Source organism: Pseudorasbora parva, chromosome 6 (genome assembly GCF_024679245.1).
Source record: "Pseudorasbora parva isolate DD20220531a chromosome 6, ASM2467924v1, whole genome shotgun sequence".
Taxonomy (NCBI): domain Eukaryota; kingdom Metazoa; phylum Chordata; class Actinopteri; order Cypriniformes; family Gobionidae; genus Pseudorasbora; species Pseudorasbora parva.
Genome location: NC_090177.1, coordinates 13,763,858 through 13,790,672, shown reverse-complemented (window position 1 = coordinate 13,790,672; position 26,815 = coordinate 13,763,858). Strand labels below are relative to the sequence as shown.

Sequence of the window (26,815 nt, the reverse complement as noted above, 5' to 3'; positions counted from 1 at the left end):
TAGATTGTAGATATATCCAAATATATACAACCATGTTAATATGACTTGTGTGTCTCATTTTATTCATTTGGCCGCACAATGAAGATATATTTGCAAAAGCCTTTCAGGAATTAGTTAAGTTTATGATATCCAGTTATTTGGCCTGCACATAGTGTTCTCACATAAAAAGTATCGAGGTTGGAGTAAGTACACAATGGCAAGGCCATTGTAAAGAGGTAGTTAATGTGACCGTCAAAATATCAAATTCACACATCCCACAATGAACAAATAGCGAAAAGCCTGTGGTAGGCCTCATCCAATGCCGTGCCTTATTTATATTGTCATATTTTGGTATTTAATCGCAAACCTGTTTCCAAGCACTTACAATATTTTTTAAATAAATTAAATGGCATATTTTAACTTTTGAATAAAAATATAAATATTTTAGTTATCATTATTGTTTAAAATTGTGCGTGCAATAGGGTAATATGACAATTTTCGCAGGGAAAATTATATATAGGCCTACTGATAACGTCCCAAAGCCACATAACACACAAATGTTTTATGGAAATGTCAACAACCTTGAGCAAATAAATAAAAATATCAATTACAACAATAATGCCTCTATATATTTTTTTTAATCTGGCCGAGTGGTTCCGTAAAGTTTCATTTTAAAAGTTATATAAGCTATGCGTTTTTGGGGTATGAACTTAAATTTAAATCTTTTAAAAGGACATGTCCTGTAATTTGAGAGCTCTTTATTTATGACTAAATTGTTTTAGTCGCCTTTGTATTCCCCCCCCCCCCCCCCCTCTTGTTTTAGGAATACGGTAACCGCAGGCGTAATCTTAAACACATCTGATGTTAATATTTTGTTCTTTTGCATAGGCGATACGAGCAGTAGGCCCTAGTTGTGGTATAGATAGGCTATAGCTAATTAAAGTTCATATGTTTAGCGTCCTACACTGGACTGAAATTGCCTTTTTGTGACCCTTAACAATACGAACAGGATGCGGTGATTTCAAAGCCCGATCGACCACGTTTCCGCCTTAGAACAAAAATGCTAGTTTTACAACCCTGTTGGAGCTTGGTGTTGTTTGTCTCAGATGCAGACGAACAAAGCCAACCTGGCTAACTGGCTAGACGTCTGGGCTAAATTACTTTATGGTTTAATGGACGTTGGTGGACCCTCTCAGAGTGTTTTGCAGAGCCATTTAGTGCTTTGGTCTAACTAGAGGCAAAAACATTTTGCAAAGACGCATTCAGAACTCACGCCAAGCCTTTAAACGACGTTAAACTGAAAAAGCTTAGTTTTCACTTAACACATGCTTGTAAAGCTAATTTACAGTGTCCGTACTGGTGTTGTACAACTTTAAATCATGTTTTCAGCACTGTTAAGTGTTATGTGTTTTCACAGTCCACATTTTCCTAGAGGCTAAAGGTACATTTAAATAGGCTTTTTGTCATTGTCCTAATTTATTTGGATCACTGTATGTTTTGTCAATGATAATTTGTCGATGATAATTTGTAAAAGTTACCCCTTAGCACACTAGATGGCGCTATTGGCTCACAGTTAATGCATTTTGGGTTGCTAAAGCCTGTAGTGTGCTACAAGAAAAGTGCTGAAAAAATGGCTCTCTGTTATTAATCACAATTATAGCTTTAAATAAAACAAAAAAAAATGTCAACAGACTAACGTAATAAACTTTACATGCACCATCTTGATCCTATTCTTAAAACTTTTTTTTATTATTATTTAGTATTTTTTATGTTGTCTCGAATGTAGGCCTACTACGGTGTTTTTTCACACACAAAACAGTGTCTGTCTGTCTGTCTGTCTGTGTCTTTTGTTTTGTCAAAATCCGTAACTCACTGATGCTTTTTAAAAGCACAGTGTCGGTTTTTATGCTGTTGTATATGCTGACATAATTTATTGAAGGCACTGGGAAATCGAGGCCGAATTTCGGTCTCTTGTGAGACCTGATTTACAAATGCCGTCGATATGCTTTCCATTTATTCCTTCATTTTTGGATACCTTTTTATTTTGATGCGGCATGTTTGTCTGTCTGTGTAACTTGTTTGATATTCTCACATATGGCGCTTTAAAGAGGACATTGATTTTATAATCAGGGCCTTCAGTTTAATTGTCCCTTTCAAACACTAGCCTACTTTTTTAAATACGTGTTAAATGTATGATCTTTGTTGTTATTATAAAAAAGATAATGATGATGATGATAATAATAATAATAATAATAATAATAATAATAATAATAATAATAATAATAATAAAATAGGCCTGTATTCGATTTTCTAAACGAAATGCATTTAACTTTTATTATTATTATTATTATTATTATTATTATTATTATTATTATTATTATTATTATTATTATATTATGCTATTATTATTATTCATAATCATCATCATAATCATCATCATCGTTACACAAAAAGCCTACTCATTTGTAACCATGTTCCTGTAACTGACACAATAACCCAGAATCTGCATCTTTATAGACTGTGAGATGTCTATAAATTTCCTGTGTGTGCCTTTCCCGTTTAGCAGCGAAGTGTAAAAATTGTCAAGTAACGACACAAAACCACATGCTCATATTTTGGGAAGGACTTTAAATGAGCAAAGCCGAAATAAACAACAAGCCATTAATGTGTCTAGTAAAATAACGGGACATCTATTGCGCAATTTTATTGTGTCAGTGCGGCAGATTTACAACTTTTTAGTATGGTTTAGGAGGGCCAAGTGAGGCTTGCGTGTTCAGCTTTCTCTCTCGCGCTCTCTTTCTGTGTGTGTGTTAGCAGTCAAACACAAATAATCAGAGTAGGCGTCACAATTACTCGTCATAAACTTTAAATATAGCAACAGCAGCAGGAATAATAATAATATTAATAATAATAATAAATATTTTCCATTATTATTATTGATCTGTGTTTTAGATGTTAGCCTATGCGGTGCCAATCGTTGTAGCCGCTTCTTAGCCTAATGTTCGTAATATTGAGTAATTTAGCCCTTGTGGGTTATGGCTTGATACACAACCTTTACAAATTATAATCAGAATAGATGTGTAATGGTCGGAGCATATATGGCCTTTTAAAAGAAAATTATATCGAGTTATATCACAAACGAAATACCAGACAAATTGTTTCAACGTGACCGCAGGACTAACCCATATACAGCCAAAATGAAGCTACCGTATAACCTGCGGATTTGTTGTAAAGAAGCCATCAAAAACTTCAGTGATTCATTCATTTAATACGTAGAGCCGTTTCTTCTTCTTCAATAAAACAAAAACAAAACACACACACACACACACACACACACACACACACACACACACACACGCACACAACTGTGTTTCCCCTTCAAGGTAGACGCCTGTGGACGCTTTGGAAAGATGAGGAGCCAAAGGGTGGGGTGTAGGGGACAAGGGGTGGGGGGTGAGGGGTCTCATTGTAGTGGGGGTGGCTGGTGGGAGGCAAAAAAAGTACGAGCTTGTGACTGAGCCGTCGGAGCTAGCCAGCTTTAACCTTAACACACATCCACCGTGCACGCCATGATTTGAGGTTGCAAAAGGAAAAGGCTGGCGATATAGAGAGAGAGAAAGAGAGAGAGAGAAAGAGAGAGAGAGAGACTAAGCGAGAGGATCTGAAGTGGGAGCTGCCTCAGATTGTCCGAAGGGGCAGCATTTCTCCATCTAGTTCCGGTTGCTCTGTCTGCGTTGCATGCCATTTGGAACGGCAACAATAGTTTGCCACCATTTAGAGAGGAGAATTTATTTTATCTCTTTTTAATGCTAGATAAACATGAGCTCTTATTTTGTTAACCCTCTTTTTTCCAAGTACAAAGGCGGCGAAACATTAGAGCCAACTTACTACGACTGCAGGTTTCCACAGAGCGTTGCCCGAAGCCACACGCTCGTGTACGGACATGGAGCAGCTGCGCCGGGGTTTCAACACCCGTCGCATCACGTACAGGACTTTTTCCATCACGGAACCACAGGTATCTCCAACCCTGGTTATCAACAGAACCCCTGTGCATTGGCATGTCACGGAGACGCTACGAAATTTTATGGATATGAAGCCCTTCCGAGGCAACCGCTTTATGGTACCCAGCAAGAGGCCAGTTTAGCGCAATACCCAGACTGTAAATCGTCCAATAGCACTAACCCTGGAGAAGGACAAGGCCACTTAAGTCAGACCTCCTCTCCGAGCCTCATGTTCCCATGGATGCGGCCTCACGGTTAGAACACTTACTATTTCACATTCTGTTCAATTACTGCGTGTGAGTTTGTCTGTGTGACTGCGTCAGTGTGTCAAGAGCGTACAGTGTTCATAAACAGGGATCAAAATACAGGTGGGTTATGCTTTTGCGAAACTGTACTTAATAGGCATTGCAGCGTTTCGTATTTGTTCACTTCACTGGACCAACACTGTGTATTTGTAAAAACGAATGTAGTAGTGTTTAAAATTGGCTAGATTGTGTAGAGACAGGGCTGGATGGATGTTATCTGAACTCTATCTAACGCCATAGTTAGAAATGATCACCTGTCTTAACCCCTTTATGATGACTAAAAGAACAGAGGGGAGATTTGTGATTGTAATGTGTAGTGGTAAACAATACTGGCAACATATAAAATAAAAAATCTGAAGGTCAATAGTTAGTCTAAAATAGTTTCAATATAAATTGTTGTCAGTCAAATTATATTCTAAAATAAATTGTACTAATTAAACTAATTACAGATTGCAAGTGTATTTGAAGCTGATTGAGAAGATCCATTTTTAAAACTACCTGGTAATGAATCTGAATGAGGAAAGGTTTTCAATCTATTTAGTTTGTTCGAGTAACAGATACTAATGACTGGCTGTGTGTGTGTGTGTGTGTGTGTGTGTGTGTGTGTGTGTGTTTGTCTGTCTGTCTGTCTGTCTGTCTGTCTGTCTGTCTGTGTGTGTGTGTGTGTGTGTGCGCGCGCGATTGTGTGTGTGTGCGCGCGCGCGCTCCCGCGCAATAGGTTATGTAGAATTATGTGCGTTAGTGACCTGAATTAAAGCTGCTGTTACTCAGACATAGAAACAACGCAATTATGGAATAAATCAATGTATTTAGATATGAACGCCATTGTATAGGCGTGAAAGTTAAATCCCCAATAAAACGGCAATGACTGCCCACAGTTGATAGCCTATAGTCTACCTGAATTTGCTCTGGACATTAGACTAAAGGGGCACACACAAAAATGATGTGTGTGTGTGTGTGTGTGTGTGTGTGTGTTTGGGGAAAAAAAGATATTTCGATTTGTAAACAATTCAACTGTGTTCATTTTTGTTTACACATTTAAATAGCCAGCAACACAAGTGTCCTTTATGCTTTTGTAACTACATCACATAAAATGTAAATAAAAAGAGAGTGAAGCAATGAAGACATGCAACTGATAGATATTTTTGTTTCACTCCAAAGCTCCAGGGAGACGCAATGGAAGGCAAACATACAGCCGTTACCAGACTCTTGAGCTGGAGAAAGAGTTCCTCTTCAACCCATACCTCACACGCAAGCGCCGCATTGAAGTGTCCCACGCGCTGAGCTTAACCGAACGGCAGGTGAAGATCTGGTTTCAGAATCGCCGAATGAAGTGGAAAAAAGAAAATAACAAAGACAAATTTCCGGGCCAGAGAGGAGAGGCTGAGGCAGAGGCCGAAGAAGAGGGCAACGAGGACGGTGAGGTGGAGGAAGGAGAAGACAAGGAAACGGAAGAGAAAGAGGAAAGCAAGGAGTGATTTTATGGTCTTTTTTTATGGTTATATGGCAGATTTTGAAGAGGTCTCGCGAATGGGCAAAGAAAGAGAAGACGCGCCAATTTTATTACAAACAGTTGGGTCAAAAAGTGAGAAAATCCCCCTCCATACAAAAGTACCCTGAAACCTGCCCAAAGAAAAAGAAGCATTTTTTTTTACCAACACACGAGGACTCTTACCATTAGCGAAAAGTGGATCTGTGTAGGCTATTTGACAAATTGACAAACAAACAGGAACACAATAAACCATCGTTTTTTAGGGGAATTTAAGAAGCATGATAAGCATATAAAGGAGTTTAACATTTATTTCATACTTAATGAGGATGCCTGGAGGATAAATATGACTAAGATGCAACCAATTAAAATACTGAAATAATTGCATCAACTTGTCACTTTTAAAAACGGTTGGTCTTGTATATAAAATCGAGCCACAATATGCTGACATTACAAATGAAATCGACAGAAGAATAGTTCGGTGTAACACTATTTCTGCAATCCGAATATGGCAATATTGCATTAGAGCTGTGTGTACTGAGAAAGGTGATGGCAAGTGTAGAAAATTCATTATGTATTACATACTTTATCGATTACTTAACTGTTCTTTATTGTTATTATATGTGAGGCTACAGTTTGTATTTTTTTTTATGTCTCACCAGAGATTGCAATCGTTTGAAAATCTCGAGAGAAGCTACCTAATCATGGGAAATTTGCAATATACATTTCTACCTAGAGATTTCATAGACTCTTGTTTTGTAGTATTAAACCTAAGTTATGTAATTTACCCTTTTAATCACTTATTATGATTATTGAGCTTTTTGAAGTCTTTGGAAGACACGAATAGCTCAAAGCCAATCTTAACTATGTTAAAAGATTGTATACCACGGCACTACCTAATAACAAAGTTTTGCTTGCAAGAATGAATTATTAATTTATTCTACATGCTGCTTTGTTGAAATTATTTAGACATTTCCCCCAACAACTTAAACTGCCTATAGAAAATGCACATTTATGTGTAGATTAACAAACACGTTAATTACTACCCTACCTTATCCAAGGGAAGAGAGTCATTTATCGTGCTGGTGTTATAGCGTAGATTTTGAATTGCACTGAGTATAACCTTCATGTACGTCTTGTAATATCTTGCTGTTATCAATATGCTCGTTTTACTTGTGTTCCTCGTGTGAATATAGACAAATTTGTGTGTGTCCACGCCATTGTTGAAATCAACAGAAGAATAAACAAGATGGCTCATTCTATCACGTCTCATTTATTTATTTATTTGCCTGAATGCACTTGTCGACAAGACAACTCAAGTTACAAAATACCAAAACCTGCTTCTTTTTCTTAGATACATGCTAAACACGACAAGACTTAATGCCTATGTATATAGTTCATGTCATTGAGGTGTCTGAAATGGCAAATGAAACCAACAATGCTCCACCATTATGATCTGTTTGTATAATCGAAAACTCTTCTAGCTTTGAAAGATTGTCTCCACATAACGAAAACCCAGTCTCTGTAGCAAACAATCAACGACGGACTTTAATGGTTTTATTGGGTTGATCTTTAAAATCCCTGTTTAATAGTACATTTTGTCCTATTTGTGCAAATAAATATCATGCCTTTATCGTTTAACCATTTTTTGGTTTTACTTAGCATGTCAAATTTCAACATGAACAAAATATTTTTTTCTCAGTTTCAATTATTCATGTTGTACAATTCTACCTCAATAACCATATCTGACACAAATATTTACGTCAGTACCAGTAACATTTCCAAATGATGGCACAGTGTATTATCTCTTGTCAAATGTAAAAAATCTCTTTAAAAGTAAATTTTGTTTTCTCTTGTTTTAAGAAAGATTTACTCACAGCAAAATAACAACACTGGGAAACATAAGCAGACAGGTCGCAGGTCTCGGCCTTGCTAGAAGACATTTAGAGGATCTGCTATATTAAATTACTGATATAGTTTATTGAAATCATTTAAATGTAGCCCATTTTCTCAACAATACTACTCTTTATACATTCTTATAATGAAGCCTACATTATTCCCTTGTCCAGCAAACAGACTCATTTGTTGTCCAAAAAGACATGAATCTTCCAGTGGTCGAGGATCTCTGTATTTTATACTTTTTACAACAATAACAAAAAACACAATTGAAAACCATAATTAGTGCAACTTTGGATGTTTACCGAAGACGCCTTTTGCGACACGCGAGCTTGAATATTGCCGATGTCAATGCCTGTCTTATTCAAAGACGAAAGGCATGAGCAATATTTACATGTGTCTTGCACTGCATTCTTTTAGCAGAAAACAAATCTGAGAGAATATGTTGTAGGAACGGGTTAGTAGCTTTACATTATGTGTTTAATGCAGGTTTATGATAAATGTATTAAAATATTACTAGCGCCATTAAAATCCTAGTGTGGCCTACCTTATGTGCGAGTGTTCAAAAGTGTTGTCTCTTTTACAACTTTTAATGGCAGGCCATAACAGTAGTCTAGTGCCCAATAAAGAAGCCGCAATTAGGTTGATGATGACATCACAAAGGCTAGGCTAATATAAACAGAATATGGACATAATAATAGAAAATCTATTATATATAGAAAAAATATTGTAAACACCAACGAGATTTATTGGGTAGAATATGCAAATAATTTTCAATTTACCAAACCACAACCAAGGCATTTCATGTGCAATATTTCTTTATTACGTTTGTAAAGTTTGTTGATTCAAACGATTATTAAAAATCGGGATCTTAAAACAGATAGGAATGATTAAAGTGTAGCTATACCTCTTAAGATATCGAGACAGGCAAGATACACGTATTCTGATACAATAATACTGATGTAAAGTGTTTTTATGCTTAGATTCGTGAACTTTTTTTTAGCGTTTGCATGTAGGCTATTGCCGCTGCTGATAATAATAACGTAATTGTTTATTTCACTCTCCTTTTGTTTTTGTGGTGTTGGATGGTCCCCTGTTGTAAAAAAAGAAATTTTAGTTAAGGCATAGACCTTTTCAGGAAGTTCCGGTGGTAGTGACAATTGCAGTGGTCATTGTCCATCCGCCTTGCCTTTGTATTGCACTGCTGTTACATTCCAAATGAGGCTTTACTATACCTGCAGTAAACTTTATTGGTGGTGTAAACCCGACAGTGTCGCATCCGGGCAGACGTTTTTGCCTTTTGATTTCTGTGCAGTGCAGACAGGCTAGAACAAGACAAGACACAGGGAAAGCGACGTGGACGTGGGACTGCTTTAAGTGTATGTATGCAAGGGTGCATGTATATGTTTGTGTGATACTTTATTTTATTTTTTGTACCTATTATAAGAGTGGAAGTTGTCATATTTGTACACATATTGACATTATTTGTTATGATTGTGCTATTAAATTAGGGGAAATAGTAGTGAAAAGGAACGAATTAAGGGGGAAAGTGTACCCGCTTGGCTGTTAGTATAAGTATTAGTGCATGCACTATTTTATTTTTTTTAATTATTATTATTATAAGAGTGCAGTATTCAATATGTGTACATCCATTTGCATTATGTTTGTATTTGTGGTGTGAAATAGGAGTAAAATAAATTAATTAAAGGAAAAAACTTGCACCGCTTATATAGAGTTCGTTAACTTGTGTCGATTGGTTTAGCCAAAAAATAATTTAGTTATGTATTATTGTCATAAAATAGCTTTGGCCATATTGTCTTGGTTTGGTTTGGGTTTTGCTCAGTTGCAACTGTTTCCATTCATTACATGTTACAAATAACTTTTTGAAGAATACCTCATGCAATTTTCTTATCAATTTGCCAATAATGATTCTGATACCTATCAATTAGGCTAACCAATCAAGATCATATAACGAATTTCGTTTAAAGAAAAAAAAAGACCAGCAAATACGTTGATACAGCGTTAACTATTGAAGAATAAGATGATGCTTTAGCAAAAAAAAAAAAAAAAACTTGCCTGCACCACAACACTGAACTGTACCTATCTGAACTTTGACATTTTTTAGACGTATTAGTGTTAAGCTTGAACATCACCGACTCAACAACATTGTTAAAAAAAATCTAATATGATTATTGATTCAATTATTTGATAAAGCAATTTTGTGTGACAGAGAGGAGTGTTAATTTAGCATTGGTTATCCAGGCATTTGACAACACAAGCAATCTAACTTTTACGGTTGTTTTAAAAAAGTTTTTTGTAAATACATATAATTAGAAATATGTGCAATATAGCATTATTTTTGTAAACTTTTTTTATTCACTTTTACAAGTGTCTCTATAGGCCTACACAATGATTAAGTACGAATGTAACTATGATGATTTTGTGAAATAAGACTTTGCTTTGCTCTTACAAATGCTTTTGACATGATCATGTGATTATTAAAAGGATTATAAAAAGGATAATTAAAAGGATTAAGGATTATTAAAAAAATCTGGATTATAAAAAGTGCCTGTTAGGAGAAAAATCTGTCTCCCAATTATTCTGAGTTATAATGCGTCCCGAACTGCTGCAGACATAAACACAACCAGCTTCGACCAGCCCAAAACAAAATCTCTGATGGGTCAAATGGGGTAAATATCATAATAGTTTGATCATGATTCAAACATATTTGCTGCATGAAGATTTTTACACATTTAAATATGACAATGTATACTTTCTCTTTTTTGTTGAAAATGTCATTGTGGGTAACAGGACAATGGGTATTTCCATTTTATATTTACACATTCTGATGAGCAAAATGGGCTTGCACATGTTTATTAACTTGCACCTAATAGGCTACAGTTTTGCCCATTATAGCCTATTTATTCTGTTTACAAATTTCATAACACCCAGTATCGAAAAATATTAATGGTATTATTAAGCTTTTAATAGTAACCTATTGGAGTAATTTGATTCGTTTTTCACAATATTCTATAACGAATATAAAACTGGTTTATAAGTGCCATCAACTTAGGACATAAAAAAGGGAAAAAGAAGGAAGAAAATTGGAAATGCGATCTTTGAGAGAGGGTGAAACGTAACACATTCCTAGTTGTTTAGAGGGGGAATTTACAGCTAAGTAATAAAAGTTTACGACTGAATACACGCGGTCATTGGTTGCGTCAGACCACGTGGTACTCACTCTATGAACATGAACTTTGTGCTGTTGTCTTCCACTGGATATCCCCATCTATCGACTTGCGAGCTCGCTGTGGTGTTGAAATGATCTTAGCACCAGATATTTTTCCCGTTTTCTGTTTACTCAATATCTCAGGCGGATTTTTACAACGCTCTATAATATAACACCATCTTGGCTCGTCTGCTTCATCGCTAGTAATGACTGACTGTCCTCAGACGTCGCCGCCTCCCCAGTCTCTTACCTATCTGATCCCCTAGAGGGGAAAACAGCATTGTTAGCTGGAGCTTTGAGGTGTTTAGCGTGTGTAAATATGATAATTTCTCCTCGAAAGATTAACATTTTTAAGAGTACGGGGGAATGGGATCTAGATCCTAGTGCCGTTGCCTAGCATGATGTGCTGCTATCGAACACCATCGAACGTGCGTCACACAGACAACAGTGAACGCTGGTAAGTAAAGATTCTACGCTGCTTATTGTCTTCTTAAAGATGTGTAGCTACACAATACACGGATATTTGACAGTACTGTATACGGATGTTCAAGGGGGGACATACAACATAAATGTAATTTTATTGTGTCGTTGCCTCTAATACTTATGGATTGTGAACGCACAGCCTCGTTGACAAGTGACTTGTGTTGTTGCTTTCTGGTAGCCTACTATTGTTGATTATTAATTGTCTCGGCGAAAATGAATGTACACTTTTTTAGTTTAGTTAAGTTGCCCAAGCGGGTGTGGTTTGGGGGTTAATTAGTTTACTTTCAAATAGTTAAATAGCCTACATGTTTTGTCAGGTATGTGTTTGATTGTAATTTGTGGTTATTTGATACTGATATAGCATACTGGATACTGGAGCCGACTAATATTTGCATTTTTTTCTTTACGAATGTTTTCGTAGTATAATAATAATGTGCAAATTAGAGAACACCCACGAATGTAAGGCCTTTTACAATTTTTATTTTATTTTTATAAAATATTGGTATTGGTAGTTATTGTCACATTTCCTTTCTGGATTGCATCATTGCTCGTTATTATATGTATATTATTATATATTATTATGTGTTTGTGTGTATATGTGTGTATATTATATATATATATATATATATATATATATATATATATATATATATATATATATATATATATATATATATATATATATGTATATGTGTGTGTGTGTATATATATATATATATATATACATATATATATACATATATATATACATATATATATACATATATACATATATATATATATATATATATATATATATATATATATATATATATATATATATATATATATATATATATATATATATATATATATATATATCACTAGAAAATGTGAAGTATTTACAAGTGAGATATTCATGAGTGAGAGAGCCTATATTTTGATAGACAGTGTTATAATGTAACAAGTCTCGTTAACTTGTATTCAAACTGATGTATTCTGGGTTGTGTCCGTCTGATGACAAACGGGTGTCGTAGGCTAATCATTTACACTTGCTCAACTACTCATATAAAGCGTAAACTGCTTGTGTTACATAGCAAACAACTGATTACACACTCTAGACACATCTTAATATTGGTTACGGAATCAGGATCAACATCAACAACAACGTCTCCCTCTACACACACACACACACACACACACACACACACACACACACACACACACACACACACACACACACACACACACACACACACACACACACACACACACACACACACAGAGTCATCCACCACTGTCGTTCCGTGGGACTAAATCAAACAACACTGCCACCTTGTGCCTGCTCCATATGCAAGGCATTATACAGAGCCTAAATCATCACATATAAAACCCAGATCTTAATGATCATGTGGGAATGTGCCTGGCATTTGCTGGTAATTATTTGTTAACTTTTAATTGCTAGAAATGCATCATAGATATATGTCAAAAGCATTGTTTTACTAGGGTTATCATTGCCTACAGGTTAATATTAATATGGCCTTCTAATTAGCAAAATATTTAAAGTAAAATATTTTTAATATTGTGTGGGGGGGGGGGGGGGCTCTTAGCAATTGATATTAATAATCAAAAATGTAAATAATAAAGTCATTTCAAAACACAAATACAGAAGCAGTCCGTCTACTTTTTAAAAATGTATTTATTAGTTTTATAGTTGTGAGACAGTATTGACAAACATGAAGCTTAAAATGTAATATCCAGTGAGTTATGTTATTATGGGGTAGCATGTTAATAAAATCCGTTGGTCCTCCACTGACCAAAAAAAAAAAAAAAACTGCGACCTTCCGTCATGGGCCTCTTGAAATCCACGTGCGGCTGGACTGGGGAGGGAAAAAAAGGTGTCAATATTAAAATAAGTTGTTATGAACTTGCAGCTGCTGGTAAGGACAAACTTTTTTTTAAATAATGGAACTGGAAAAGTTTTACTTAAGCTGTGTTTATTTGTGAAAGACGTGTATGGTGTATGAACAGTTTTTTTTTTCTATAAGGAAACAAATAATCTCTTACAGAGCTATGTTTGTATGAACTCATTTGCTCCATTTTTTAAAATCTGGATTGGTAATTTATTAAGGCTGAATGCTTCTGTGTGGGCTCGCATATGGTTCCTCGATGTGCATATGTGTATTTGTGTGTAAGTGAGAGAGAGAACGCCAGTGGAGGGCGGGGTTCTTCTACTGTGAGCCTCTGGATAATGCTTGTCTTTTGTTTGCCATTAAAATGGAGTCTATTCAACTAATCCTTATGCCTGTACGTATATAAGGTGCATGAGATTTATTCATTTGTGTATTGCAGTTATTCTTGACGTTAATAGCAAAGTTCTAAACAGGTTTGTGAAATTGACACATTTATTGCCATCTGACTATCATTTGTGTAAACTTTGGGCCAATCTCGTGTCTGCCACCGCTATTGCATTTGAATCATAGAAGGCATAATTCAGTTGCCACGAAAATGAAAACAAATTCCAGGCGAACTTTCAATTCCAAACATTTCCTTACAAGAACCGCAGGGCAATGTGAGTTCGCTCTACTTCAAAACGTCTTATTCATGGCGGTCATTACGCGGCCACATAATTTCACAGAATTTTCTTGTGCTAGTTAAAAACCATAATGCCCCTTCGGGTCGCGTGTTGTTATAAGTGCTTAGCTGCACATGAGAGCTCTGTTACAGCTGTCACGTTACTATTATGGATTTTGTTTTCGCATAGATACATCGACACAGATGACAGGGTAGGAAAGTTGGGCTTGGATAAGAAAGCTAGAAGACTCATCACTGGAATTTGCTATTGTGAACATCCGTTACAAATAAATAGGCCAATGATAACATTCATTTAACTCTGGAGAATGTGCAGACTATGCCATTACCGAGCATAGTTAGGATGTGCATAGCTTGCCTTTTTCCAGATCATCATATCACTTAAATTACGCATTAGAATAAGGACGATTTTGGCGGACGTTAGCGCGTAGTTTCGTCGAGTGTAAAGAGAATACAGGCCAAACGGGATGTCTATTTATTGCCTCTTCAAACGCTAAAACACAACCGTGCGATTTGTCTTAAGGGCTGCAATAAAACACTTAAAGCTCTTTCTCTCCAGTCACATCAACATACCAACTGCAGACTGAGTGTGGTGTGTTTTACTCGCTACTTCATTCACAAGACTGATGCTGTAAAATAGATCACGATATTAAAAATCTCCCATCAAAGGCTTTCAGTTCAAAGTCGTTGGAGCAATATTGAACATCAAAGAGTCAGATATATAGATACAACCTACATCTTAGAATGTGATCTAAATTCCGCCGAACTACACGCAAGATAGCCTAGTGAAAACAATTAAATGATTTAGGAATTGACAATGCATCTCTGATTTGTTTTCAGCATCGCGCTTTCCGGTTTCGAAATATTTTAGCTTATCCAGTGGCATAGCCTATTAGCTTAATAAAAATACAATTGAAATGTATATATTTTTCCAAATGTAATTAAAAATATAATTATTGTTGTGAAAATATTTCATTTCATATATTTGAACTGGCAACGGTTCAATTTCCACAATCTAAAATAGGCTATATGAATGAAATATGGGTAAAACGTGGTCGCATGCTTTTCACGCAATAAATATATTTTGTATTACTGTTATACATTACCTTTATAAGTTTCTTTTCACAGTATGCATGGTGTAATATTTTATAAATTAAAAGTAATAGGCTACGTTAAATTCCACACCGACATATTTTATTCATTTAGCGGCAATTCGTGTTTTTATTACTTTTATTGCAGACCGGTTAAAACTTCTAGGCTGCTGCTACTAGGCTACTACTACTACTACTATTATTATTATTATTATTATTATTATTATTATTATTATCAAAAATTATTATTATTATTATTATTATTATTATTATTATTATTATTATTATTATAAACATTAATGAATTAACTAAAAGATAAAAGATTATTAAATCATATTCGTAGCCGAAAACTGATCAAATAGCACTTACCATATTGATGTTTAGATACTCCTAGCAGAGATAGCCTATGCCTAGTAGACTGACTTAGTGTCGAACTCAAATATTGTCCAAAATATGACAAGCCATCAAAAACATGAATCCTTAATATTGATTATACAGAATACAAAGAAAAAGTGTATGCATTTAATCAATCGTTAAGCAGATTAGCCTGCTTTATAGCTGTTAAATGCCTTTTCTCACTGTCGTTCTGGAAGTAAATTTTACTGTTCTGTCAATCTCGTGTTTTGCGCACCTCTTTCTAAACCACTGTTTTTGGCCTCACACGTTCCGTCATGTGGCCTGCATTAAGGTCATGAAGCATACCCTAACCATTCGGTTAAAACTAGTCCTTTTCCCACTATTGATTCTTTAAACATGAAAATATATAAATTGATCATTCCATTAATATAGCTACAAGTATTTAATAAAGGGAAACAGTTATACGTGTATTGGTAATATCGTTAACAAATGTAAGAAATTGTGGGAAAAAAGGTTAATTTTATCCTTATTATTAAATGAATACAGTCAACAGAGTAGCTACTTAGTTTTATAAAGATGTCTCATAGCATTAATTTTTTATTCATAATCATTCTACATACACTAGAAAGTTAAATGCTAAAAACAATAGCAGCTTTCTGTCCACACGATAAGAGACTCGCTGCACAGCCCCCATACATTCAAAGGGGTAATTGCCTCAGAGCTGGAAGTCCTCAGTTGGGTTTGTGACTTTTATGGCACCAAGGCGCGTTTGACGCATTCTTTAGTAAGATGCCCCTTCCCCCCTCCTTACTCGGGTTCTTTTAACCATTGAAATTATCAATACATTACAAATGGGGAAAGGAAAAGAACAGACGTTTCCCCTTCAGCGCAATGAAAGCCCGAGGAAATGGAGATAGAGAAACAAACGTTATAGGGATATATTTACTGAATAACAAAAGAATAGTGTGGTCCTTTCACTTGGTGACTGACGATAATGCAGTGAAATATGTCTTAATATGATGTAACGTGTGATTTTATTATTATTATTTTTTTATTAGATTGTGATATACTAAATCTGCGTAGATAACGCGTGAAGAGCCCTTGGCAATTTTCCTATTTAAAACAGAGTTATATTAATCTAATTGTAACGGTTACAATTTTGTTAATCTACCCAGTAGTTGTAATTAAGTAGCTAATAAAGTTGTCCCGCCAAGAAGAGGTGAATATAGTTATGATTATTAGCCTATTGTCATATTATAAAATATAAAAATATAGGACATTAAGTCTACGTCAATGACAGTAAGCAACTGTAAAAACCCATCTTCCAAGTAATTACCTGAGATGAAAATTAGCTCATTGTAAAATGCATGATTCACGAGGATAAGTCTAGATTTACCTTCACAATACACGTGGAGAAGCTTTATATAGAACAGATCAACTCGCTGATTAATGCACAAAAAGACGTAATTTATTGTTCGTGTGAGTGCGTATTCTGTATTTGTGTGTGTGTTTACTTAAACTTTATCAACTGAAGCCACAAGGATAAGAAGCTACAAGCTCGATATTCCTCCGTACACAGCGCATTCAATTGGCTGAAAGTGGTCAGGTGACGCTGTCATATTGTCCTTCCATGAGCCAAGCCTTGGCTATAACACTTGCTTTGCGCGTCTTAACCGGAGACTGGAAATTAATATTATTGAAATCCTTCTGAAGTTCATTTGAAAGAGAGTTAGGAAAGCAGGCGGGAGACGTGTGTGTGTGACAGAAGGAAGCAGACCCCATAGCACAAAGAAAGAAAGTGTGAGATTAAGAGAGGGGAAATAAGATAGGAGGGTGAGTTGATGAGAGGGCGATAGGAAAGGTATGAATTCGTATTTCGCGAACCCGTCGCTCTCGTGCCATTTATCTGGTGGGCAAGAGGTTTTGCCCAACATGCCACTGAACACGACCACATATGATTCAGTCAGACATTTTTCGTCGTATGGCACAACAGTGACCCAAAATCGGATTTATGCGTCCCCCTTCTATTCACCTCAAGATAACGTTGTGTTTGGATCAAGTCGAGGACCGTACGAGTATGGATCTAACGTGTTTCTTCAAGATAAGGACGTGCTTCCCAGTTGCAGGCAAACTAGTATGGGACTCAGTGCGCAGAGCCACGTTGCCCAGGAGTACAACCTGGAACAAGCTCGTGCAGGAGCACAGGAACAGAAAGGGAACAACATTCAGATCTACCCGTGGATGCAGCGCATGAACTCGCACAGCGGTGAGTTTTTACAGCGACTTGGGACATACCCTGGTGGAATTGGTCTGTTTTACGATACGTCCTATCAACAGAGTAGCTACATTTTATGGCCCCATAAACCACTACTAAATCATCAGACTATAAAAGCCCCCTTTTCCAGAGAGGGAATCCCATTTGGCTACCTCCTTTAATCCTCGAGTGCCAAAATTATTTCAGAAACTTGTGCAATAAGTGTGAGCGCGTTAGAAAAATATACAACGAAAGGTACATTTTGAACCATTTTAAGAGCATGCACTACTATGTTAAAAATGTGACTGAACTCGTCCGAAAACACACGATTGCAAAGATGGTTGAAAGAAATGTTTAGGAACACTGAAATTCGAAAAAAAGTTTCGCGTTGCTTTGTGACTGTAATATGGGTTAAATGCTGCGTATATAGGCTAGGCTACATTCTTTTGTCAAATTGTTATATTAGTTACCTTATAAAAACTGCACTAAGTTGATTATTCCACCAGGATCCCAGACGTGTTTTATTTAGCATTTGATTAAGAATGTATCTGTGCAAATCTATAATCTGTGTTTAAATATATTTTCACTTTTCCCCACAACAGGAGTTGGGTACGGGTCAGACAGAAGAAGAGGTCGCCAGATTTACTCCAGATACCAAACGTTGGAACTGGAAAAAGAATTTCACTTCAATCGGTATTTAACCAGACGCAGACGCATCGAGATCGCCAACGCTCTGTGTCTAACCGAGCGCCAAATCAAAATCTGGTTCCAGAATAGGCGCATGAAATGGAAGAAAGAGACCAATCTAACTTCTACTGTACCGGGGACCGAGTCAACGGGTACTCCTCAAGACACCGAAAAGGAGACCGAGGAGGAAACCGAGGAAGCTAAAAAAAAAGATTAGGAAGTCCATTTGTCGTTCTCGAACGCCTGTTAACTGCAACGTAACTACCTAAACGGAGAATTTGCAAATATTAATGCATGGACTGTATACTCTGCTATTCCTTTTGACTGCCCCCTCCTCCTCCTCCGACCTGAACACCATACACAAGCTCTACTACCACCACCACACCACTAACATACCCACACGTAGAAGCAAATGGAGAGATTAAGAGAGAGAAAGACGCACATGTTATCCACCATAAAGCAATTCACTTCTCTTTGTATGGAAAATAGCTCCTTATTGGCTGCGTGATGACAATGCCACAGCTGAAATATTTGTGTGGTTCTAGTATTATCATGTTGCTATAGGCTAGTAGAAAATTACATTAGATGAAAAATGTATTCGAATTTGATTAGTAGGCTACGTCTCCAAACTATTAAGCCTCTAAACTGTACCCTAAGCATTCCAGAAGTGAAGGAAACTTCTTATATGCACATTCAGTTTTTTTGTGGATGCATATTTGTACAATAAAACAAACACTGACGGGATGAACTATACTACCTAAATCCTCAAATACATTTTCTTTACTTTTTTTCTTCTTTTTTTGTTAATGTTGCTTTTGCCCCGTCAGTGTTCTGTTGTTCTAAATGCCGCTGTACTGGCACATTAGTTATCGAGAGTACTTCAAAAAATACATTTCATCATACTTGTAGTTGTGTGCATATAAACTTGTCTTAAAGTGAGAATCACACCCATATGAAAACAAACATATACCTTGGTACGCAATTATATTGTTTGTGTAAACTGTGTATTATTTAATAAAATTCTTGAAAACGAAAACCTTGTCTTAATTTTGACTCCAGTTTTGCGCTCTTCGCGCATCATAAAGGGTTTTAGAATTGAGTAATCTTAGAAGACTTATACTACTCTTATTATTCGTATTGAAGCAGCTTTTATTTACGAAATTTTATTTAGGCCCGCATATTTGAGTTTGTGAGCAATTCAAATCCATATAACTAATTAAATGCACGGTTACATTGGAGTTTGGTGTATTGTTCGAATGTGTACTCCGATTAACTAAAGTTTAATCTACCCAATTATTTGAATGGAATAATGCAACCAAATTATTATTAATACCTAATGACTAAAGTATTTGATGACTTAGGCAAAGCTTTATTTTTTGAATGAAACTCCTCTATTTCATGACGGCGACAATGCTTAATTGAGAAAATTCTTCTAACCACATTTGCTTTGCATTTAGTGGCACAACTCTAAATTAGGTTTTGGGATGCCGCTTCAATGCACATACTACATTGACACAGTTAAGAGTCATATTATAATCATAATGGGGATTCATTTCGCAAATGAAAAAAGCAACACACCCACGAAATAATCAGAAACAATTAGGCTGAGAAAACATTACTTGTGAATCGGGAGAAAAACACGTAGTCTAACTAATGCGATAATCACGTACTCCATATTCTATTTATATCGCCTTGACATTTGATTTTTCATAACATCGTATCGCATAGGCGTGTGTGTGTGTGTGTGTGTGTGTGTGTGTGTGTGTGTGTGTGTGTGTGTGTGTGTGTGTGTGTGTGTGTGTGTGTGTGTGTGTGTGTGTGTGTGTGTGTGTGTGTGTGTGTGTGTGTGGCCGCTTTGTCCAGTATTAGACGCCAGATGACGCTCTTGTCTAACGGTCTCGCCCTTTTTAGCCCAGACCCTTAGATGATTTCCATACCGAGAAGTTATCGGACACGTTTCACTGTCTATCAATAACCTCCTGGGGATCAAGCCAATTTATGACTGGCCAAGAGCTGCACGTGATTCTATTTAAACATTCCATATTTGGGCATTGCACGTCGTATCAAGAAAAAAAGAAAATGATTTCCTCCACCTATAAATCCTGCTCTTTTTTAGGACAAGCCTAACGTCCTCTAGAAATACAAATAAAGTCTAATAAACAAATAAAACTTCTAAATAACTTATGTATACTTTATTAGCTGGTTCAATCTCTGTCGCGACCGGGTGCTTTTTGTGACTCTCTCTCTCTCTAAGGTTACTATATTGTTTTGGAAATAGAATGAGCTCATACGTTGGAAAGTCTTTTTCTAAGCAAACGCAAGACGCCTCCTCTTGTAGAATGCACACTTTTGGCAACTATGGAGCTCACTCTGAGTTCCACCAGTCCAATTACGCGTACGAAGGACTTGATCTCGGCGGATCCTTCAGTTCTCAAATCCCCTCCAACTCTTTGAGACGGGAGGCGATAAACACAACCGACCGTGCAAGGACCAGTGCAGCAGTCCAGCGAACACAGTCCTGTTCAGCTCTGGGCTCTCGTAGCTTCGTAAGCTCTCACGGGTACAACCCCCTCAGTCACGGACTGTTGAGCCAAAAAGCCGAGGGGAATATGGAAGTTATGGAGAAGCCCAGCGGCAAGAGCCGCACAGACGATATCAAAATGGAGACTACTTCAGCCATAAAGCAACAACAAACTAACTCGACTCAGCGTCAGAACCAGTCGCAGCCGCAGATATATCCGTGGATGACAAAGCTACACATGAGCCACGGTAAAGTTACGTTTAAAGTTTGTTTTAGAAGAGAGGGGAAACTGCACGCATCTCATCCTCGTCATTGCATCTCCTTCCTACGTTTTGTCGCTCCATATTTTTCCTCTTGAGTTTTATAGGCCAAACGCAGGAAATAATAAAACTAGCGGCCGTAAATTTTATGACAAAGGCATCTATTGCTCGTAAACCTGTCCTGTTACTGTGAAGAGGTGATCTCCGGTCAAATTTATGGAGAAATAATTGGTTAAGAAAAGCACAAAAAAAAGATTACATATAAATTTACGTATTGTTTCTTGCTTTAAGCATTTAAGGGAGTTTGCATGTTATTCGAGTAAAATGAGATTACGAGCGAATCATTGCATGCACATACTTTATCTGGCAGTAGCTATGGCTACTCATGTTTGCACCGCTGGAGTAGTAAAGCAAAGAACAAAAGTATAATGTCAGTTTGCTTCCTCTAAGTAGTGAGGCAATGTCTTTTTATTTGTATTTATTTATTTATTTTTGTGGGTCAGGGCATGTTAGGAAGCTCGTGGCCTTCACACATTTATGATTGTTTCATCACGTTTGTGTTATTTCTGTGCATGACACTTCCTAATTTCAGAATAAATAAATATTAGCGACACACCACCTGTCCACTGTTTTCATTTTGGCTTCCATAATGCTTGATGTATCCATATTACATTTTATGGATTGTGTTTGGTGGCAACCTCATCAGTGATAATGAAAATACATTTCATACTAATATGCATGAGGACGACAGTCGATACATTTTACATATAGGTAACCCAATATCTTTCTGATGCCACCTCAGAATCTGACGGTAAAAGGTCACGAACCAGTTACACCCGGTACCAGACTCTGGAGTTGGAGAAAGAGTTCCATTTCAACCGATACCTCACACGTCGCAGACGTATCGAGATTGCCAATAACCTCTGCTTGAACGAGCGGCAAATTAAAATTTGGTTCCAGAACCGTCGCATGAAGTGGAAGAAGGACTCAAAGTTGAAAGTGAAAGGAGGACTTTAAATAATGTGCTGCACGGCTTCAATTGAAACAGCCTGAAAATAAAGTCAATGCTAACGAAAACGACAAAGGATTTAAAAATAGATTTTGTTGTTGACAGCAGTTTATGTATTTCATTTGTCTACAATATCATGTTGTGTGAATATGTCCATATTTTCCATATTTATTGATAGTGCTCCCTCCCGAGGGGTGGTTATTTGAATAATGTATAAGCTTAAACTTTTTGAATGCTTTACTAAAATCACTTGTATCAATAACCATATACCAAGGCCTGCATCCAGTTACGTTGACTTAAATGTAAGTGCAAATAATGTGGTGCTGTGCTTGAACATTCATCAATCTCTCCATTGCATATTGAATTTTGATGGAACGTGTCTATTTATCCATTGTACTGTCTGTCGTAAATACATCTATAATACCCACACAAGGATGGTAAACCACACTTAATGATAATAATGCAACAAATGTAGTGTCATATTAAACGCTGTCTATCATATTGTCTGTCAGCCAGCAGCCAAATGGTAATTTAATCTTGAGGATTATGTCTATTGAAATACTGTGCAATCAGAACATTTTGCTCTTTAAAGGAATATGTTTTGGGGCTAATTTTACAGACAGGTACCTTGGTATTTCTTAATGTACACGCTCTTGATTTTTCTTTATGCATTCTGTAACGACTGTAAGGAGTGGCTTATTGATACCCCTCATACAAATACACGACCTACTTTTGTGTGAACCGCATTTGTATGATCCATTATTTTTGTTGATTCAAACCGTTTGTTTTCGAAGTTTCACTGTTAAGCCACAACTATATACTTTTCCAGTTAGTAATTAATTACAGTAACAAGACTGCCAAACATATGAGGAAGTTGTCAACTCTGGGGTAAAAGCATATTGTCCTTCATTGAGGTTTAGTTGTAAATGAACACGATGGAATGTAAGTGTCCATTTGTCTGTTAAAACAACATTGATAAAGAAAAGTATTTCTTAAAACATGCACTTTTTTCATTCATGGCCTGTTTGATAGCTCGTGTAAGAGAAGAAAACGTTCTGCGCGAAATAATATGATTTTGGTAAAATATTGGTGTATTAATCGAGGATCAAGTGTGCATGTGTATACTTCTAGTGATGAGACATGATTGAACTTTAACGCTCTGGTCACTTATTTACAGTAGCCCTTAAACGGAGGCACATAAAACTTTATGACCCCAATAAACTTTTACAGCACTTCCTCTCACCCATCAGACACTGACAACTGTTTCCTTTTTTAACAAATCGGCGGAAGTTTACACAAACATTTCAAAGTGACGTTTTGGTGTACAAAACCCTTACAAACAATAAGATGGTTTGCACATTTAATTAAATACTACGTGATACTAAATTATAAATAGGCGTTTTTTTCTTTCGTAAATTCATTGGAAATATGATACTAAACCATTCGACCTGCGTAAAGCATATACTTAAAGATGAAACCTTATTGTTGAAATTTGTCATTTAGATAAGGAGACATGATGTTAGCCAATGTGCGGAAATCACATAACCCAGGCCCATGTCAAACAAAGGACGTAAGAGCGTTGACTCGTGAACAAAATGCTAATTTTCGACTGACTTGTTCTACGCTTTGCTGTTGGTTTGACATATGATATAGTTTTCCTTTATGTATGCCTTCTTGGTGCTCTCGATGTATTTGAAAAGCTACCGAACATTTTAATCTCAATGTTTCTGAAGTTTATGAATGCTAACATTATATACACACACTAAGCTAAAAATAAAAACAGTCCGCTAGTCAATTTATATACTACTGTTTAAAAAGTGCTTTCATTTTAGAATCGTCTCACTCACCTATATTGGAGATTCAATGTAAATTTCCGTGCTTCTTTCAATTTCTAAACTCGCTATCTTGACCACATTGCGAGTTACTGTGGTTACTATGTTGCTTTTTACACAAACCCCTCTTTTTTTAGCTCTCTTGCCACGTATTTTGAAGTTTTGAGGGTTATTTATGCCAATTGCCCAAAGCAGGACCAGTGAGTGGTGCAGGGAGAGCACGTGGGGTCATTAAAGTGGGTTTTATGGCCTGCAAGACCTGACAAACCCTCAATATATTTACATCATATATAATGTTAACTGTCCGTAATCGCAGCTGTTGGCTAGTCTTATCTCTGAGAGAACGGCTTAGAGCCTGTTAGTGCAGGTTACTCGCGTCAGGGTCTGTAGAAGTTCGACTCTCCCAAATGGATCCCATGCGGTTGCAGTAAGTTAATAATCTTGTTTTCCTCCTTTTAATTAAATATGTACTTTTCTCCGCAACACCCTCGGGAATTAATCAAGGATGTAATTCAATAGTTCATGGAGAAATTGTGTCAAGTGGTTCGCAAATGTGTCCTCATCTGTTCAGTTTTGATCAATTTCAAAGTCTAGAATTATTGTTTTGGCAGCAGCTTCCAATCTAATTGTGCACATCATGACTCATGTATTTAAAAGCATTTTGTAAGCATCTTAAAAGGATTGTGCATGTATGAAGAGCTTTGCCTTGGAGAGTAATTATTGTTCACTTACATATTTGCGTTGTAGTGTTACAGAATGTGCATATATCAGTATACTGGTGTAAAATGCATATGTAGCCTATGTGTATGTTGTGGTAAAAGTGACGGTGAAGGACTGAGAAGCCAAGTAATCTTGTATTGGTTTGCAGATGAGAGCGCAGGACATAGATCTTTAGATCGGACATAATGTGGGGTCATGTGCAGGTCAGAGAAGATGTGGTGTTGTGTGGTGGGGTCATGTACAGGGCAGTGTGGATGGAAAGTCCCACCATTAACTAAACAAAAAACAAAATAAAATAAAAACTGAAATTACTCGCAAATGATTCAGTCCCATGAAAAAGAATACATTTTATACAAAGCAAATTACATTTTTTGACCACTGTTATTTGTCGGTTTTCAACACCGGATATTCAGTGGTTTTTATTTGACAGATGAGGCTCCACTTGACCATTATAATCATGGTATGAAAAGTTTAAGCCATATCTTGCTTTATGATGTTGTGCTTGGAAACAGAATAAGTCAGACTCTGTTCATCCACAATGTTCTCTTTAATCTGTGCACAGCGATCTTGGCTGAACAGGGACTCCACTGCCATCATCATATTCCGTTTCTATTTAGTGATGGCCTGTGATATATTCTTGGGGTTATTGAAAATTAAAAGAACCAATGCCTCAGTTTTGGCATTATGAACTAATCCATGCCCTTTTGCTGTGCAAAGGTAATGCATGTTTTTCAAAAATAATTATGAAAAAAAGAAAGGTTATTGACCTCGCAAACAGTTATAGGTGATGTTTTATGGTTTAATAAATATACATTTGAGTTGCAGATACAAATACAACTGTCTGCTGTATAAGGGTCTGAAATGTAGTATTTTTTTGCCATTCAGATTAGAAAAGAATCTTTGTTTCCAGTTGTAAGATGGCTTTATTTCCAAACTCTCAAGGGTTTTAATAAAGAAAACTGTGGATTTCGATTTGTGCTATAATTTTATGTCTTTAACCATTTCAGTTCTGTTTACACCGTTTTGAATATCATTCGAATGCCTTTCAAATGCCATTACTTCAGCAGAAAGTGAAAAAACACACCGTGACATGACATGACATGACTCTGAGATGTTAAGATATAATCTCAGATTTTCAAACATTTCACTAACAGCTTTGCAGTTTGCTCAGTCACTGCAATTTGTGGGGTCCAAACATTTATAGAAATCAATATGGTGTAAAATAAAGACATATTCATTGGTTCTGTCTTGTAAGTCTGCGTCTGGTTGCAAATACTGCTGAGTTGTAAATTCCATGGCTTGCCAAAGTTCTTTCCTCCAGGCTTACTGTTAAAGAAATGCTTTTTTTGTTTTCATTTTTTTTTTTATAAAGAAAAGTGGGAGGACAGTTTTAGCAGATATCAAAACAGTAACACCAGTTAGTTAAGTTGAAAAATGCTGACTTGCTTATACAAGCACTAAGTGTAGTCTAAATGTATCTTATGTGATAATCTAACATAAACGTTGGCCAAAACCAATCCATTGCTCGTAATCAATAATTACTGATGCGAATTATACACAAATGTATGAGTGTTCATAATATAGAATGCTACACAGCACTTGAAATACTACATTTTAGTTCAGTCATGCAATTACACAATCAATTTTATACAATAAAACAAATATAAAAGATATCCATGTCCGTTTTTTATCCCAGAAATCAGAAAATTCACTCCATCTATAGACAACTTTATTTAAGTTTTTTTTTTTACAGCTTTCCTCAAATTATATTGTGTTTATTTATGTGTTTGTTATTTATGTTCATTATTATAGGAAGAACAACAAAGCTGACAATGACACCATATTATGAATGTACTCCACAGGCTATATTACATCAAAGCAGAAAGTGTATAGATGATACCTGTTGATAACATTTTGGCTTGGCGCAAGGGCAGGTTTTACTCACTCAAGGTTGACTGAAGTGGATACAATTCCATATTGTATATGCTGACTAGAATAATCATCAGTGTAGTGCTAAATTTACAGCATTTTACATTGTAACATTTTTGTGGGGTATTGGAAATTGATTAGTCATTGAGAGAATAAATGGGTCGTGTGTGTGCATTGTGATGCAACCAACATCAAATTCACT

General features: G+C 36.2%; 4 protein-coding genes across 4 annotated transcripts in view; all 4 read left to right on the top strand.

Moving 5' to 3' along the window:
• Window positions 1-3,553: 3,553 nt before the first annotated feature.
• On the top strand, window positions 3,554-7,022 carry hoxc8a (homeobox C8a). Its single transcript, XM_067447190.1, has 2 exons — window positions 3,554-4,234; window positions 5,447-7,022. Exons 1-2 carry the CDS (start codon window positions 3,799-3,801, stop codon window positions 5,761-5,763), a joined length of 753 nt encoding a protein of 250 aa, XP_067303291.1. The 5' UTR covers window positions 3,554-3,798; the 3' UTR covers window positions 5,764-7,022.
• A 3,906-nt stretch (window positions 7,023-10,928) lies between these two features.
• LOC137078441 (homeobox protein Hox-C4a) overlaps window positions 10,929-26,815 on the top strand; it is a 38,389-nt gene continuing 22,502 nt past the window's right edge. The window contains exon 1 of the mRNA XM_067445719.1: window positions 10,929-11,356. Coding sequence (XP_067301820.1) covers window positions 11,298-11,356 — 59 coding nt within the window. The 5' untranslated portion in view covers window positions 10,929-11,297. The remainder of the gene's footprint in view (window positions 11,357-26,815) is intronic.
• Window positions 16,778-19,339, top strand: hoxc6a (homeobox C6a). Its single transcript, XM_067445722.1, has 2 exons — window positions 16,778-17,667; window positions 18,258-19,339. Exons 1-2 carry the CDS (start codon window positions 17,265-17,267, stop codon window positions 18,557-18,559), a joined length of 705 nt encoding a protein of 234 aa, XP_067301823.1. The 5' UTR covers window positions 16,778-17,264; the 3' UTR covers window positions 18,560-19,339.
• hoxc5a (homeobox C5a) lies at window positions 20,492-22,873 on the top strand. Its single transcript, XM_067445720.1, has 2 exons — window positions 20,492-21,111; window positions 21,926-22,873. The coding sequence occupies exons 1-2, from the start codon at window positions 20,622-20,624 to the stop codon at window positions 22,138-22,140; spliced, it is 705 nt and encodes a 234-aa protein (XP_067301821.1). The 5' UTR covers window positions 20,492-20,621; the 3' UTR covers window positions 22,141-22,873.

Excerpts from the sequence above, each read along its gene's own strand:
- hoxc5a (XM_067445720.1), top strand. The coding sequence starts at position 20,622 with ATGAGCTCATACGTTGGAAAGTCTTTTTCTAAGCAAACGCAAGACGCC. Across the intron at positions 21,112-21,925 it reads AAAGCTACACATGAGCCACG|AATCTGACGGTAAAAGGTCA; the intron begins GTAAAGTTACGT and ends ATGCCACCTCAG.
- hoxc6a (XM_067445722.1), top strand. The coding sequence starts at position 17,265 with ATGAATTCGTATTTCGCGAACCCGTCGCTCTCGTGCCATTTATCTGGT. Across the intron at positions 17,668-18,257 it reads GCGCATGAACTCGCACAGCG|GAGTTGGGTACGGGTCAGAC; the intron begins GTGAGTTTTTAC and ends TCCCCACAACAG.
- hoxc8a (XM_067447190.1), top strand. The coding sequence starts at position 3,799 with ATGAGCTCTTATTTTGTTAACCCTCTTTTTTCCAAGTACAAAGGCGGC. Across the intron at positions 4,235-5,446 it reads CCCATGGATGCGGCCTCACG|CTCCAGGGAGACGCAATGGA; the intron begins GTTAGAACACTT and ends TTCACTCCAAAG.